Source organism: Somniosus microcephalus, chromosome 18 (assembly GCF_052327205.1).
Source record: "Somniosus microcephalus isolate GS21.2 chromosome 18, FLI_Smic_1.0, whole genome shotgun sequence".
NCBI classification, from domain to species: Eukaryota; Metazoa; Chordata; class Chondrichthyes; order Squaliformes; family Somniosidae; genus Somniosus; species Somniosus microcephalus.
In genome coordinates this window covers 46,155,051-46,173,682 of record NC_141004.1, presented here as the reverse complement: position 1 = coordinate 46,173,682, position 18,632 = coordinate 46,155,051, and the positions used below count along the sequence as shown (strand labels likewise).

The following is an 18,632-nucleotide window of genomic DNA, read 5'->3' as shown; positions in this document are numbered from 1 at the left end:
TGTTCAAGTGGACATAAAAAGATCCCAAGGCACTATTTGAAGAAAAGCAGGGAGTTCTCCCAGTGAACTGGCCAGCATTTATACCTCATACAAAATCACCAAACCAGATTAACTGATCATTTATTTTATTGCTATTTTGGCATCTTGCTGTGTGCAAATTGGCTGCTGCATTGCCTTTATAGCAGTGACTGCACTCAAAGGTAACTCATTGGCTCATTGACTGAATCACTTTGGAACATACCGAGGACGTGGAAGGTACTGTAGAAATGCAAGTTCTTTTTTTTAATTCTTGCTTCCACTCTTGCCAGCTGAGCTAAGAACTAGCGCAATTGTCACACATCATAGATGATTCTGGAACCCTGCTCACCCATCTTGTGAGCGGAGACAGGTATTTCTTTTTTTTAAGTACAGGGAAGAGAATACTATCTAAAAACACTTTGGTTTTCAGTGAGATTATGACCTTATTCATGAAGTTAACTTCCTAACAAAACAGGCATGGCATGCAATGTTGCCTTTTAGCACTCCAGGGGTCCTGTGTAGCCAGTGAGACAGCTTTTAAATTGAAAAAAAACCGCGCACTTATGAATGGGCCGTGCAGCCCCTTAAAGGGGCCACGCAGCCCCCCAAAAAATTACAGAGAACATTGACTGCATGTACACCCTGGCACGCTACCTGCAAGGTGCCATTAGGTCAGCCTTTGCTGGCTGATATCTGCTTCAATTTTCCTTTTGTAAAGATGGACCAATCTCAGATTATACAGTTGACTGACTCACTGTTTGGAACTCTTGGGCTGTGAATGTGACAAGGCTTTGATATTTCATCGGCACAGTAGAGATGTTAACAGACAGGACCACGCCGCATCGGTCAGATTAAAAGCAGGCTGAAAGAATTCTTTATACCCTATCTAGAAACCTTCCATGTTCCTGGGGGCAGCGTATTGTGCTAAAATAGAAAGCCACTGATGTTCCGAAGAGTTTGACCTTCATTCTCTGAAACAGGAGTTCGTAATAATAATTCTGAAGACATCCATCCCTGACCTTTGCGCCCAGGTTCCTGATACGTGCTCCCATCTGTCGAAGCTCCGTGTCAGGAGCACTAGATTGTAAAATTTTCCCCATAGTTTCACTATTTTATCCACTTATGAATTTCTGGGGGTTTTTTCCACATGCTGAGAAAGAACTGACTGTTATCTATGCTGACAGCATTATATTGGCAGAAATTTAGATATTTGACAGTTATGAGAAGTTAAAAACATTTTCATAGAATCATAGGATGATTCAGCACGGAAGGAGGCCATTCAGCCCATCGTGCCTATGGTGGCTCTTTGAAAGAGCTATCCAATTAGCTCCATTTAAAAGAAAAACAGGAAATTATTATCGAATATCACAAGAGGGAACAGGGCTTGATGTTTCTTTAATATAAACCTCTGTAGGCATTGAGGAGAAAAAGACCTACTCTACTTTAAAATGAATACATGACAGAATACATATGCTGTCTCTTGTACCTAATTCTCCTTTGAATGCACGGCAACTAGTTTTTTATTTCCTATTTGTTTTCCGCAGATGGCTTTGAGCTTGTTTTTCTGTTTGTACCCACTAATATTGATCTGAGTAATGAATGATACCCCTCGCAGAAATACTTGGCAGAGGAGTCAACCTCTCCTTGTAACTGAGCTCGGAGGTGTATGCAGGTAATGGTGCCTTGGGTGTCTTGTGACTTTGATGATGAAATCCGATCCGTAGATTAAAGCATACCTTCGGTTACTGTCATTCTTTAAAATGTTGCTTAAGTCAACTTCAAAGATCTGTTTCTTTGAATTTCCATCCCCGTGCTGCAGCACAGACTTGCTGTGCCATGCAAACGAAAGGTTCCTTTTTAAAAAAATATTGTTTGCACTACAGTATTGGCAAGTATAACACAACTATCAGTAAGTTCGTCAATAAAAACCGTAAACAAGCTTTGGTGTTAGGTTTAAGACACAGTTAAGAGTTTCACATTTCCAGTTGTTGCCACTTTATTTTCAGCCAAATTTGGTTCTTTTCATTATTTTGGCAAAACCAATTTCTTTTCAGGGGTTTAAAAATTGTTGCTCTCAATAGTGAACCGTATATAACAACAGATAGTCTTTGCTGCTGGTTTTGCCTACCTGTCAACACCATTCTCTATTTGAATCTCTTCAGTCTAGTTTCTGTCTTCTCCACAGCACCAAGACTGCAACCACCAAGCATTATTCCTTCTTAACCTCTGATTTGTTTGACTAATCCATCCTGCTCCATTGACACCTCCATGATACCACTCCGCCCTGGTCTGCTCCTACCTGTACCAGCTGATATATCGACTGGAGTAGCTTTTCTTTCCATATCCACATGGTCATTTACAGCAATCCCAAGGTTCCATCCTGGCTGCCCTCAGCAACATTACCCATGAACATGGTGCAGCTTCCATATATACCTCAATGACAGGCGACTTTACCACTCCACCATCACCTTCGGTTACAGTAGTCATTGTGCTGTCCGACTGCTTGTCCAACATCAGGTCAAGGAGAAGCCAGGACTTTCTTCAGCTTGACAAGCTCAAATCCATCATGTTTAGCTCCCACCAGAAACGCTGCACCCTTGCATCTTTCCCCTTTGCTGTTAATCATTCAAGCTAAGCATAGCTGTATGCATCCTGTTTAACTCCAAGCTGAGCTTTGCGCTTTGTCCTATGCACCACCAAAATCACCTATTTTCACCTCCGTAACATTGTCTGGCTTCATCCCTAACACATCCACCTTTGCTAGTATCCTCATCCATGTCTTCAGCACTTCAGGGTTTGACTTCCACAATGTCTTGTTCACCAACCTCCTGAGCACCTACTTACACAACTCCAGCTTCTTCAAAGCTCCACCACCATATCTTGTCCTGTACTAAGTCCTGCACAATTATTATTCCAGTCGTCACTGACCTTCACTGTAGCCCTTTCCCCAGCCCATTGATTTAAATCTTTGCCCTTATTACAAATCTCTTCAAGGCCTTGCTTCACCTTGCATCCTCTTCCAGTCCTCAGTTCCAACTCACAATCTCTGTTCCTCTGCCTATGGTGTGCTGTGTACCCTCCTCAATCTACTCCCCTATCACTGCCAGATCCTTCAGTCGTCATGCTCCTGCACTCTGAAATGTTCTTTCTAAACCTCTCTGGCCTGGCTGCATCTCTCCTCAACTTCAAAAATTGCCTCTAAACCTATCTGTTTGACCATCACTTCATTCACCTTCCCTAACTCTTGCTTGTGTGAAGGACCTTGAGACTTCTTGCCGCATTAAAAGCATGATACAAGTGCAAATTGTTTCAAAATGTAAAAAAAATGTTGACACTAGGGTTGATTTTGAGTGCCCTTGCCTGGAGCTAATGGGGCAGTAACGACCTCAAAATGGAGTCGGTAGCCTTAGTAATGGTAGCGATGCGACTGGCTCCATTTTGAAAGGCTCCTACCAAAGAACCCGCCTCTTTCAGGCGATAAACCCCTTTTAATATGGAAATTTGGGTCCTGTGACATAAATAGGAACCCGATTGCCATTTTAGGTAGGAACTGGTTGGATCCAGCACAGTGCAGGCGTCGATCGGTTCCATGGGTGATAGAAGAGATGAAGTCCTCTGAAGGCAAGTGTTGAATTATTTATGTGGGCCCCGGAGGAGCAGGAATGGACCTCTGGGGCCCACAAAAATAATCTGGCCTGCTGCCACCCTGGGACCTCCACCCTCCGCGAGCACAACCAGCAACTTACCTTGCTAGTGACAGCTCCGGCCTGATTTTCAGGCTTTAATCTGCTACGCTGCGTCGGGATGCCTGTTTGACCCCCTGCAGCTCGCCTGGTGAATTTAAATGAGGCCGGAGCCTCAAAATCACGGGGTCCTCTTCCTTGCACCAAATCAAAATCTACCCCACTGAGTCTTATTTTACAACATAAAACTAGCTTGCTGAACCATCAAGTTTTCATATGTGATGTACAGTACTGAGGAAAGAAAATATTTAAACAAAGAACAAGCTGAGAATCTCTCGTAGGAGAGACGATTTTATTTGAACTGATTGTTGTTGCAGTTGGCAACCATATTCTCCTTATTTTTTCATGTTGCTTATTCATTAAAAAATCTATGAGAATTTTCACCCCAGTGGGTTTCCTTTTAAACTAGAAACAGAATCCTAAGGCACAAATAGCATTGAGCAAAGTGGAAAAGTTGCTTTAAGTCAGACTGCGGTGGGTTATATATTCCTCCATGTATACAGCTAAAACTGTTCTCGGTCTTTCCAGGGTGGACTATTTCTTTTTCTCAGTCTACCATGCTGTGAGTTATTAGCAGATCCCCATCTCTTTCAGCAGAGATGAAGAAGATCTATAATGTATAATGACTGGTGTTTTCTTTCTTTCCCATTTCAGAAATATCTTCATTTTCTGTTTGTGTGTTTTTATTTGTGGCGTTGTTAAGTATGAGATCAGATTGTCCAAGAGTAATAGTAAAGCTCAGGCAGTTTGATCAGCTACTCCCCATCAGCACTTATCCCACTCACCTGAACTTAGGTGTAGGTTGGTGGAGTAAAGGCTTAGGGGCACCCAAGTGTGCAGGAGTACTGCTGGAATCGAAGCCCTGTCTGCTCTCTCAAGTGGACGTAAAAGATCCCATGGTACTATTTTGAAGAAGAGCTGGGGAGTTCTCCCCGGTGTCCTGGCCAATATTTATCCCTCAACCAACACCTCAAAACAGATTATCTGGTCATTATCACATCACTGTTTGTGGGACCTTGCTGTGCATAAATTGGCTGCTGCGTTTCCTACATTACTACTGTGACTACACTTCAAAAGTACTTCATTGGCTGTAAAGTGCTTTGGGATGTCCCAAGGTCGTGAAAGGCGCTACATAAATGCAAATCTCACTTTCTTTCTCACCAGCTATCAGACACTCATGGAGAAATTGCTTACCCATATGACTCAAATCAGATTTGATGTCAATTAAATTCTGAAATGCTTCAAGTGCAATATGATAGTGCTTAAGATTTGGATAAACGGAAAAGCATTTTCTAATTTTACCATACAGATGACCAGAATGATCCATTTAATTACCCTTTTAGAAATGTAATAGGTTCTTAAAGCACACTTAAGTATTATGAAGTAAATCTTCAGTGAATCACTTATCCAATGCAGTGACGATAGCCATTTTGCTGCCTTGCCAACATGATATGGCTCGAAAACTTAACCATTAAATTGAATTTAATCTGAAATGACTCCTGTCATCTCCGAAAGCTCATGCAGCTTTCTACTTTGAGCTTAAGATTGACAGTCACATAAAACCAAGTTTCCTTACAGTTTCTGCATGGAAATATCTGTCCTCTTTGATACAATGAAAGATTGAATGTTATTACAAAGTAATAGATCTCTCATGGAGTTGGTCACAGGCTGTTTGTGGAGGTCCTGTGTAAATGGGAGTGGGCAGCTGTGCCAGGACTAGGAGTGAGTGACGGATTAGGTCCCGGGAGCAGCCAAAGTGCATGAGCAGCCCGGGTGAGGAGGGAACAGCAGGCAAGGGCTGGGGCCTATGTAAGTGTGTGGGAGGGCAAAGAAGTGAGGGGTAAGGAAGGTGTAGGGTGGTAATGGGAATGCCACTCGAAGGAGCAGCAGCCAATGCTACTGGTGGGCTCAGCAATGTCCTGGCAGGCATTATGCAAGTAAAAATGTTTGGTATGTTTGCTGGGCCATAATTGGGGAACTCTCATGGCGTCTGAAAAAAATTGAGTTTATTTTTTCTCAAATAAAAACAGAAAATGCTGGAAACACTCAGCTAGTCAGGCAGCATCTGTGGAGAGAGAAATATAGGGTTATTGTTTCGGGTCGATGACCTTTCCTCAGACCTCACCTGAAACATTTTTGGCATGCTTTGGGGCATCCTGAGAGCATGAAAGGGGCCATATCAATGTGAGTTCTTTCTTTCTTCTTTCACTTCTTCACCTCTCTCCCATCATTAAAAGCTTTCTCAAGAGCTATCTTGACAAGCAAGCTTTCAGTCCTTAACTCTCTCTTAACCTTTCCTCTTGTAACCATCCCACTTAGGCTCAGCATTCATTCCTTTATGAAGAACCCCAGGATGTTTCTCTATGTAAAAATTTGCTATATTAATGCAAGTTCTCGATGTCTACTATTTCACTAAATTTGGCAAACAGAGTAAAAAAAAGTTCCGTCAAAACAGGGATACATAGTGTACAGTTCATTTCTTAGGCTCAGTCTTGATGGTAAATCAATATTTCACCAGCAACTAGATCCGCTGTCTTGTTACAGTTGCAACAGTAATTAATCTGTATATTTTTAAATAACTGACTGCAGGTTTAAATGCATAACTACATGTACACATTAATTTTCCAGCAGGCAACTATCTAATGAAAAGATTAAAGTATTGCTGTGTTATTCCCTACTTTTTAGAATTCAGTATGAGCTCTTAATGTAATTGCTAAACAATTGCAACACTCAGGTTTACCATGTCAAACTCTACATCCTTAGATCCATATGCGAGAGTGATGTGTGGATAAATATCGACAATATAATAGGAACGTTTACTGAAATTATTTCTCAAATATTGACGGCCAGGCACAAAGTTGGGGCCGGGTGGTCTCGTTTTTTTCCCAATGATATTAACATTCCTTTGTATTTCAAGGTCTGTGAAATCCAAAAAGGTCACATTTCTGTGTGTCGTAATTCTAATTATCGTGGCGATCAGGAGTATTTTTACTTTTAGATGGTTATGGGAAACAGTCAAAAGATACTTCTGTGGCTGTTTCATCTAAATTAAGGGAAATGCGGTAATTAAAAATAATTGTTCTGTGTCCCACTGGAGGCCCTCGGTTTTTGATTATTTACAAAGCCGTAAAAGCCTACACAGAAATACCGACTTTAAAGTCCACATTAAAGAAGTGTAATTCAAAAAAGGAATATCTTTTCTAGAACAAATATTTTCCTAAATATACTTATTTTGAGAGGAGGGATATTAAACACATCCCTTAATAATTTATCAGCTTGATTATTTATACATACAATTACAAGGTATTGTTGTGTTTCTGAAGTGAGAACATTAATAAAAACCTATATGAACAACTGAGATATAACAACAAAATATGAAAGTATGTAAAATAATTTATTAAACAAAATTAATTGTCACCAATTAGCATTCAGACCACATTCTTAACAGTGTGGTTTTATGAATCGTTTGAATTATTTATGAATCAAATTATGATTTTTTTTTTAAAAGCAAAATACAGCGGCTGCTAGAAATCTGAAATATAAACAAAAAATGCTGGAAACACTCAGCAGGCCAGGCAGCATCAGTAGAGAGAGAAACAGAGTTAATGTTTCAGGTCAATGACCTTTCGTCAGACTGGAAGGTGTTAGAGATGAACAACTTTTAAACAAATGCAGAGCCAGGTAAAGGGGGCAGGGAAAGAGCAAAAATGAAGGTCTGTGATAGGGTGAAGGGCAGAAGTGGTTAAATGACACAAAAGGATGATGGTACAAGGCAAAATGTGATGATGATGAAACAAGTATAGAAACAAAAGATGGCTCCAGAGGAGCTGTAAGTCATTACAGCAGAATAGCAGAGGAGGAGGGAAACATGGAAAATCTGGCAAAGAGAAGGCTCCCAGGGCCTGGGAATGTGACAGAAGAAATGCAGGTACACCCCAGGTTTGCGGACCACCCCAAGTACGAGCCCACACCTCCTCCACTCCCATGGCTCTGGTGCAGTCATCACCAACGCCTGGAGCAGAATCTTACCTTCCAGCCAGAGTTCGAGGCGGGACTGCTGGTTTTTGGGTTCCAGTCCCGCCCCCAGCGATGTCTGATGAACAGACGCTATTTTGTCCTGATTGGCCTTTTTAAGCCCGCCCTGCAGGCTTGCCGGCCAATTAAGGGAAAGCCGGTGACAGATGACGTCCGTTGATTACGCTTCATCTGACGGTTTTCTTAAAGGCATATACACCGCACTTGTTTGACAGATGATTTGACACTGTTTGACAGCATTGAGGTGCTGTCAAACACTCACAATCACTGTACACAGGTGAGTCCTTGCACCCAGGCTCTCCAATTACTCTCTCCTTAGGATAAAACAGATGGCAGCTGCAGCTGAGATTGCAGAAGCCATCTGTCACTTCTCCCGATGAGATGAGGCTACACAAACACTTCACAGCTTGTCACCTGCAGAAACATCTAAACACATTAAAAATTACTTTCACAACATGTCCTTACCTCTGATACTAACCAGTGTCCAATTGCATCCTTAATACCACTTCTGCAGCTGTCATCCAAACACCAACATGACAACAGACCCACAGCACGCCTCACTTACCCTGGCGGGGTTCCGCGACGTCGGGAAGCCCACAGCAGCAGTTGAAAAATTGGGAAAAGCCTCTTAACTGCCTGTTACCTACCTGGGAGCGGTGGTTAAGGTCTAAAGTTGTTAAACTCAATGTTAAGGCCAAAAGTAAGAACAGTAATTTGTTCCTCAGCAGATAAAGGGCATCCATTCATACATTGTCATTGTCATACCTGTTAACTACCTGTTAACAGGCAGTTAAGTGGCTATAATCCTCTTCCCACTGCTAGGAGTCAGGCCCCTGCGCAAATTGGGGACCCAACTCCCGGAAAGATTGGTTGGGAGCAGGCTTGGGACCCGCTCCCATTTTGGGGGATTTTCCTAGCAGTCCCGCCTCCAAACCCACCTCCTCAGGGCTGGTAAAACCCAGCCCCTGCTGTCCGAGAGAACATGGGAGCGGTGATTAAGGTCTAAATTTGTTAAACTCAATATTAAGGCCAAAAGTAAGAACAGTAATTTGTTCCTCAGCAGATAAAGAGCATCCATTCATACATTGTCATTGGTAAGTGAAGAAATAATTGTCATAAATTGAAATCTCTGCAAAAAGGTAACAAATGTATTATATCCCTAATTTAAGATTAGCACATCTCCTGGCAACATGGCATCCTGGCTCCCATCTACTGTAACAGCTATAATTATAGCAAGGTGTTTGAAAATTAGAAATTATGTGAAAATAACTGCATCTGCTTCAGAAATTAATCTTTGGAACATTTCCTTTGAACTAACACCTGTTTTATAGATTCCTATAACAAAAGCCAACATGTTTTCCAGGACAAAGTAGGGATTCGATTAAATACACAATAGATTACTGTGAAATCCTGGGACATATTGAGGAGGAAGACAACATCCTACAATCTGTAACCTTGACATTTGTGCTGTGATCCTGTTTGAACTGTACTGAGTTACTGCTTGAAAGTGAAAGCAGCTTACAGATCTCTTTTTTTAGAATGCTCATCTTTGCGAATAAGTAGGAACTCTCTGTAATCAGCACAGTAAAGAAGAACCAAAGGCGACATGAGGAAAAACTATTTCATGCAGCGAGTGGTTAGGACCTGGAATGCACTGCCTGAAAGGGCAGTGGAGTCAGATTCAATCGTGGCTTTCAAAAGGGAGTTGTATAAGTACCTGAAGGAAAAAAATTTGCAGGGCTACAGGGAAAGGGTGGGGGAGTGGGACTAGCTGAAGTGCTCTTGCAGAGAGCCAGCATGGGCTCAATGGGCTAAATGGCCTCCTTCTGTGCTGTAACCATTCTATGATTCTAAACACGGTGTCCTCGAAACTGGATCGGGCTGTGCCCATTTTACAGACATAAAATGGCCACCTATGGCGTTGGAATGAGCACGGTCATTCCGAACCAGAAGTGCGCTGCCCGCCATATTGTATTGGGTTTCTCTGTAGGCATGCAAAGCGTGTGCTGGAAGTATTTAAAAAGTGCTCATTATGATATTTAAATAAGGGTCCTACACTTGTTGTAGGACTCTTTTAAGATATTGTTCTGTTCCAGTGCCACGTGATACACTCGCTCAGCAAATCATGGCGCTAACAGGCAGCGAGAGCCCTGCAGCAGCGCTATTTAAAGGGCTTCTTTGATCAATGTGCTATCTTGGTGCTACTTGGTTATTGCCATGGTCCAAAATGGAAAATTTTTTTTTTTGTTCATATTCTTAACATCTGTTTTGTATTTCCATCGAATTGTATTTTTTTCACTTTAATGATATTCATAAAAAATTGCCTAAATCAGAAAAAATTAATGTTTCTTCCAGCTGAAACTAAGATCAAGTGGTTCAAAAGTTACTGTGGCTGAGTAGATATGCAACAGTTTATCTCTAGGTTGTGGTCTTGAATGGACAATAAGTTGCTGTTTATTCACAAACATTAAAGTTTTTTTTATAAAGCAAGTAATATGCATACTAGTTAATTTGTAATAATTTACTTTTATTAATACTACACAAATGGTAGGCACCATAAAACAGATCTCAAACCTTTCTTGCTAATACTCGTAAAAATAAAATATTAGGAGCTAAATTTCTTTTCAATACACTTGGAGCACAGCCATTAAGAGTGCTATGTTTTAATGAGTTTTGGAGCCATTGCTTACTTCAATAAGCACTCATAAGTGCCAGCTTATAATTTCAAGCACAATAGCTTCCAGAATGATTGGAGACTCATTGCTTCAACATTAACCTGCTGTGGTGAATTAACAAACAGAAACGTAGCACTTGAAAGAAAGCATTTGAAATGAGTTTGGATCAACTCGAAGATTGCCCCATTCTTCAAGGTTTCAGTCCTTGATCTCCAATTCCACTCATTTCTGGCTCTCGGCCGTATTGCCCGCAGGGAGGACCTGACTGCAGGACAGCAGGGAACAACTGGCAAATAGGACTTCACCAGCCCACTGCTGAACACCTCCTAAGGGTTGACAAAGTGCCGCATTATCATTACCCGGAGAAGAAACTACTTCCCCTGGCCCCTTGAAGGCAGGAAGTATGTGGCTTTGAAGAGATGCTGAAGGGGAGAAAACTGAAGGAACATCAGAACAGAGTCAAGGAAAAATGGTCTGAACCATCAAAGCAGTTGTTCCATTTGTTAGAATTGCTGTACACAGTTGGCGTTTAATAGCAGATTCAGGATTATTGACCAATCTAAAGCCAGCCTTTGCCAATAAATGGCTACGAATTAAATATTGTTGTTACTTTCTCTTCAAGGTGTTTCATGTTTCTATAATTTTATACACCAAGACACCTCAGTATTATGCTGTTGATTTGTAAATCTAGGAATGGCAATGAAATGGCAATTATCTATGAACATTGAATATTCTTTTATTTACAGAGCTAATTACATTTTAATAATTTTTTTGTGTTTTTCTCTCTGCAGTGACTTGAGCATGAACAATATCAATGAGCTACAGCCTAATGCTTTTGGAGATCTCCACTTCCTGGAAGAGCTGTAAGTAATAAAACCACATCCAGAGCGAATGGGGTGGAACATTTTGGAAAAGGATGAGATGCAAATATTGGGCCTGAATTTGCGATCGGAGGCTTCCCGCGGGCGGATGCCTCCGATCATCAAAAAATCTACGCATTTACCTGGTGGTCGGGGAGATACGGAGGCTTGCGATCCTGGGCCTCTCCTGGTAGAAATGCGCAGAGGCCCTGGGATCACATGGGCCGGCCCAACCAATGAAAGAAGGGGATCCACATTCATACTTATGGGGTTTCCGTACGTACGGAACTGTCATAAGTATGAATGGGGAGGACTTAAAAAATACACAAACACATGAAATAAGTTTTTTAATAATTACATATATGAAATTAATTAAAATTAGATTTAATTAAATATTTTAAACAAAAATACATTTTTTTGAATTTTTAAAAATATATATTTTAACGGGGCTAAATATAAACTTAACTTATTGGACAGGGTTTTTAATGTATAAGTGAGTGATAACATTTTATTTTTCTATTTTTTTAAACTTTTATGCTGGTAAAAGCAGGCTTTACCCCTGCTTTTACCAGGCGCAAGAATTCCACGGCCTTTCAGCGGGCGGAAGTTGGGCAAATAGCGCAACTCTCCACCCGCAGAGGCCCTTTTCCTGGGGATACAGAGGATCTGTCAAGAAGATTCTTGACAGATCGCAAGTTCCGGGTTTCAGTGCATGCGCTTCGCACGTCTAAACCCGGAACTTGTGCGGCCTCTACAGGCGCGTGTGCGCCTCATATGCACCCATAGGGGTCACAAAATACGGATCAATATTTCTTTCATGTTTTTGTATTACTTTAAACCTGCCTGAATGCATGTGTAACTCGTCCATATAACACCCTGCCTTTATCACACTATTAGAAAAAAAAGAGCTTGATTTATAAAGCACTTTTCACAACCTCAGAACATCTCAAAGTGCTTCACAGTTATTGAAGTATTTTTGAAGTGTCATCACTGTTGTGATGTAGGGAAACACAGCCGGCAATTTGCACACAGCAAGGTCCCACAAACATCATTGAGACTAATGCCAAGATAATCTTTTTTTGGTGGTGTTGGTTGAGGGAAAATTTTGGCCAGAACACCAAGAGAAGTCCCTGCTATTCTTCAAATAGTGTCATGGCATCTTTTATAGCCAACTGAAATTTGATATCACATCTGAAAGGTGGCACCTCTGACAGTGGTGGATAGGAAGGACCTATTTCCCTTAGCAGAGAGGTCAATAACCAGGGGATATATCTTTAAAATAACTGGGAGAAGGATTAGAGAGGAGTTGAGGAGAACTTTTTTCACCCAGAGGATGGTGTGGGTCTGGAACTCACTGCCTGAATGGCTGGTAAAGGCAGAAAAACTCATCACATTTAAAATGTACTTGGATATGCACTTGAAGTATCATAACCGACAGGGCTATGGAGCTGGAAAGTGGGTCTAGGCTGGATAGCTCTTTTTTGGCCAGCACAAACACGATGGGCTAAATGGCCTCCTTCTGTGCTGTAAATTTCTATGATTCTATGACACTGCAGCACTCCCTTAGTACTGCACTGAAGTATTAGCCTAGATTATATGTGCTCAAGTCATTGTAGTGGGACTTGAACCCACAACATTCTGACTCACAGTTGAGAGTGGTATCACTGTTGGCAGGTGAGTGATATTACTTTAAAAAACTCAAAGCTAAACGTGTTAATCTCAAAGTTAATATTACCCCATGAAACGTTAAAGGGAAACAGCCTTAGTACCAACTTCAGTTGCCCAATAGAAAGAACAATGAAACTACTGATGCCCATGATAATGTTAGTTTGCATTTTACAATGCCTCAAGTTGGCATTACTCAATACCTTGGTGGCAAATATTTATTTAAATTCTATTTTTATATTATAATGGAGTTAATCAACTGAAGTTAATCACAGAGAAAAATCAACATGACAAACATGAATTTTGCTTAAGAGGGTCATAAAATTAATTTGTTTGCAAGTTAATACATTTTGCTAGTTGAGGAAATTTATATATTTTTTTACTCTGATTAGGAATACCTTGAAACAATTGGAATTCAATTGCTCTTTTCCATTACAGAAATATACCCCAAAGTTTGAAGACCTTTCATATCAACGGCCCAAAGTGTAAACAAATCAATACCTTACCTACCCCGAGGCTCCACATGAGAAAGAATAAAAATAGCATCAATGTCAGTCGTGGTATTTTAGAGATAAAAATCCCTTCCTGTAAAATATTAAAACCTACAAATGACTGTTGCTAATATTAGCAGACAAGCTTTGTGCAGCACTTCTCTGCACACTTATTTTAAGAGACATCAGTGCATTTAACATAAACTGGTTACAGGAAACTCTCTTTTAACCGGCACCTAAATAACCGGAAATCTCTGTTAACCGGCAAAATTCAGGAGTAGATTCAGGTAAGTTTTACTTCATATTAGTGGCAGTTCCTGGATCTGTGGCTGTGTAACTGGGGTTCGACACTTGTTGCTAAGCAACAGGGACGCTTGGTCTGTGGCCGGAGTTCCTGCACATGTTGCTAAGCAACAGGGAAGCCTGGATTTGTTGCTGTGTATGGAGCTCTCGTACCTTTTAACTATACCTCTCTGTAATCCGGACTTTTTGATAAACCGGCACTCTTTGGTGCCGGATAATAAAGAGTTTCCTGTAATTCTTGCACTAATGTGATGGCCAAATGAATTGCATGCAACTGCATTAAATATGTGTCTGCTAATATCCCGACAGTAATTTTTAGGCTTTAATCTTCAATACTTGGTGTAGATCAATATATAAACTGGTTGACATTGAATTTGGAGTTTTGTTGGCTAGTTCATTGTTGCAATTGCTGATGAATTCACATCTTGAAGATTACATCATTATTTATCATATAGAAAGAAATGTTCCTTTCGGAATACCACGATTTACACCACTGCTCTTATTGGCAATGACTGCTGACTGAAACTTAATGGCCCGTAGGTTGTTCCATTAAAACAAAATATCTAACACTAACTGAAACAGGAATGGGCATTTTCCAAGTATGACCATAGGGAACCTCGCCTGTTGCAGCCCAGGTTGGAAAATGACATGCAGCGACTCAGAACATTTTACTCCCAGTATATTTTTCAAATAAGGACTGCATAGACAATGTTTTTAAACATTTCCCTGCTTCAGTAAATTATGCTTAATTAAAAACTCAACTTTAAATAGAAAATTAAAATTAAAAGCTAGTTAGACTTTTTGAAAAAGAAAGACTTATGTAGTGCCTTTCACGACCTCAGGACGTATCAAAGCGCTTTATAGCCAATGAAGTACATTAAGTAGATTAACAAGTTACCCCATCTAAGTTCAAGTGCAGCTCACTTTAATTTTCATCGAGGCAATTATTGAACAATCCTACTGAATCACAAATAGACAAATGGAGAATAATACACAGCATATTGTAATTGTGGACAAGGTTCATTCTGAATCTCAACTTTTATTTTCTGATGTGTTTATGTGTCCAATCTTGCCAGTGTCTGTGACTATATTGGTCTTTGGTCTGACTACTTTTTAAAACCAAATATCTGAAGTGGTAAACGGAAGCATGTGGCAATCTCCTTGGCTGACAGGAAATGCACAGATAATGATGTGCCCACGCCTCATTAACAATGTCAGCATGCCTCTCAAAGAACTTCAGGTCTTTGGGGTCAGATTGTGGCACAGAATTTAGTGGTGGACATTATTTTGCTTCACCTTCAGGTTAAGGAATGAGGAACTATAAATAAGTTAATAAGTAGAAAATTAATTAAGAGCATGAAATGTTGCTTTAATGTTAAGCCTAATAATCCGCCAGTGCCACCGATCTACACATTTCACTGCGGCTGCCTAATCCTCCAGGTGAAAACTGTTAAAATCCAGAAATAATGAAAGGTGGAAAGGCTATTAACCATGAAAGTCAAAGCATCTGTTTAAAAAATGTTCCATTAAAAAGTATAAATATACTTAAACCTAGGTCTTTAAAATTGAATTATGTGTCAAGAAAAATATTAGGCAAAATTAATATAAATAAAAATATTAACAAAGGAAAACAATCATATACTTAGACACATCCAAACATGTATACTTACAGCAGCATAAAGTTACTTTGTTAACCGCCACAAACTCCGTTCCCTAGCCACTGACTCCATCCCTCTCCCTAGCATCTGTCTGAGGCTAAACCACACTGTTCACAACCTTAGTGTCATATTTAACCCTGAAATGAGCTTCCGACCACATATCCGCAGCATAACAAAGACCGCCTACTTCCACCTCCGTAACATCGACCGTCTCCGCCCTTGCCTCACCTCATCCGCTGCTGAAACCCTCATCTATGTCTTTGTTACCTCTAGACTTGACTGTTCCAACACACTCCTGGCTGGCCTCCCACATTCCTCCCTACGTAAACTTGAGGTCATTCAAAACTCGGCTGCCTGTGTCCTAATTCGCACCAAGTCCCGTTCACCCATCACCCCTACGCTCACTGACCGACATTGGCTCCCGGTTAAGCAGCGCCTCATTTTCAAAATTCTCATCCTTGTTTTCAAATCCTTCCGTGGCCTCGCCCCTTCCTATCTCTGTAATCTCATTCAGCCCCACAACCCCCCGAGATATCTGCGCTCCTCTAATTCTGCCCTCTTGAGCATCCCTGATTATAATCGCTCAACCATTGGTGACCATGTCTTCTGTTGCCTAGGCCCTAAGCTCTGGAATTCCCTGCCTAAACCTCTCCCACTCGCTACCTCTCTTTCCTCCTTTAAGACGCTCTTTAAAACCTACCTCTTTGACCAAGCTTTTGGTCACCTGCCCTAATTTCTCCTTATGTGGCTTGGTGCCAAATTTTTTTGTCTTAAAATACTCCTGTGCAGCGCCTTGGGACATTTTACTATGTTAAAGGTGCTATATAAATACAAGTTGCTGTTGTTGCTGTTATACGGAGTTAAATGTCATTTAGTATCTCCCAGTCCCTTATGACCAAACTTGTGATTGTTGAGCTCTTCACAGAGTTCCATTTTACATTGTTATTGTGAAAGAAATTCCGATTAGCTCCAGAAAAAGTCACACTGGGGCACATTTTAACTATTGGGCGGCGGAGCAGCAGAACATACCAGTCCGATAGTGCCAAGGGGAGGCCCTTATTAAAATGTATGCGGTGCACTGAATGCCCCAAATGTTGGGGGGTGGGGGGAGGAGGGAGGGTTGTGATAATGGATGGGAGGGAGCCCAGGGCAGCAGCAACCCACATTATTCTGGTGGAGCCCAGAGGAGCACTATTACTCCTCCTGAATTCACAAAAATAATTTTAACACTTACCTCAAAGGGCCTCTTCTGCCTCTTCCGCCTTACTGGGCGGATGGTCTATGGCAATAAAATGTTATCAGGGTCTTATGCATGTCATAAAACTCCAATTTTCACAGATTACTGCGGTACCCGCCTGATTCAGGTGAGCGCTCGGCTGCCCAATGGAAGACCCCAGAAAAAGTAGTGTCAGAGCGGGAATGGGGCAGTATGTCCACCACCTTCATTTAAACTCTGCTACCACCCCATTTCCACTGGGCGGAGGGAGTTAAAATCTCCCCCAAATTTTATCTTCTCTTAATTTGAATGACTACAGGAAAACAATTAGAGACAGTTTATTATAATTGGGGCATGGATGAATTACAAATGCATTAATGTGCGACTGAAAGACCACAGAGGCAGGGAAAAGTCTTTAGCAGCGGTGTGTTGGGTAAGAAAGACTTTCTAAGTATGATTGTACAGTAGTTATCCTACTGTACTGAGTTCAAATCCCACCCTGCCAAGTTGTCAAACCAATTTCAATAAATCTGGTAATATGTAAGTTGGCACTCGAAAAACAATGACTATGAAAGCTGCTGAATTGTTGTTAAAAACCCAATACTTTCAATAATGCCCTTCAGAGAAAGCAACCTGCCATTCACAACAGGTCTAGCCTACATGTGACTTCAGTCCCACACTATGTGGTTGACTTGTGATGCCCTCTGAAGTGGCCTAGAAAGTCACTCAGTTGTAAAAATAAATTGCTTCGAGAATGCAGCCTGCCATCAACTTCTTAGGGTAACTCGGTTGGGCGATAAATGCTGTCTTGTCAGTGTTGCTCACATCCCGAGAACAAATAAGAAAGAAATTCAGTTAACGTTCATATTTCTATCAAAGCATTAAAGAAATTGAAACATTATTGTCTGTAATGTATACTTTACCTGCCACTAAAACACATGTATGTATTCATCATACATATAAGCTAGATCAGGACACAGTAGGGTAGATATAGAGGTAACCATAAAATACTAGAAACTGCAGTTGGTGATATTAGTGATGGAACACTTCAGGTCACTTAATGCATTTATATAATAATTTTCTGTCTGCTCTTTTAGGAAAACAATTAACACATTTTTAAAAAAAGGTTAACACCTAGATAAAATTCTTAAGACACAGGAATGTCATGTAAATGTATTCACCATTTGGCCACTTATATTGTCAACAGTACCATCTAGGCCATAGAGGTACATGTAGTAGATATCTGGATAACCAGAATAGTTTCCCACATTACAACAGTGACTACACTTCAAAAAGTACCTCATTAGCTGTAAAAGCGCTTTGGGACGTCCGGTGGTCATGAAAGGCGCTATATAAATGCAAGTCTTTCTTTCGATACGTGTTCAAAGAATTTCCTTGTCATTTATTTTGACAACGTTGAACTGTTGGAAGAATTTTCTCTCCTTGCACAACTACCTAATGCTGAACTGTGCAATTTCCTGAACAACCTCTCATCTTGTAGTCAGTAACTCCCACCCACAGATCACAGAACTAACGGAGAATGTGTGGCCTGTATGCAGCTGTGCTTTTTGTTAAATGGCTGCGGCTTCTAATCACTTTAACATGGAATGCAACAGCATTGTAATTGACAAGCAAAAGTGCGGACAACACAAAGATAATACCGAATCACTTCAAATTCAACTCGACAGATCTTTTGTAATACACTTTTTTTTGTAAATGTTGCATTTTCTTCCTCTCTTGAAGTCTCCCCATGCCACACACTGTGACAGGTGATCTGCTCACAGTCATCTCTTAGTGGCACTCTGTAAGGAGGATGGTGAGAGCAGTGATTTCCCCTTTGGTCTTAACATTTCTACATGATGGAGGTAGTTGACCTTTGCTTGGTCTTTTCTCCTGACGGTACTGCTGAGATTAGAGGATTCCCATCATGTGACGAATTGCAGACATGACCCTGGGCCTTGGGGCAAC

General features: G+C 40.9%; 1 protein-coding gene across 1 annotated transcript in view; it reads left to right on the top strand.

Annotated features, from left to right (window-relative positions):
- lgr6 (leucine-rich repeat containing G protein-coupled receptor 6) overlaps positions 1-18,632 on the top strand; it is a 263,473-nt gene that overhangs the window by 75,915 nt on the left and 168,926 nt on the right. The window contains exon 2 of the mRNA XM_086011410.1: positions 11,263-11,334. Within this exon, the coding sequence (XP_085867536.1) occupies positions 11,263-11,334 (72 nt within the window). The remainder of the gene's footprint in view (positions 1-11,262; positions 11,335-18,632) is intronic.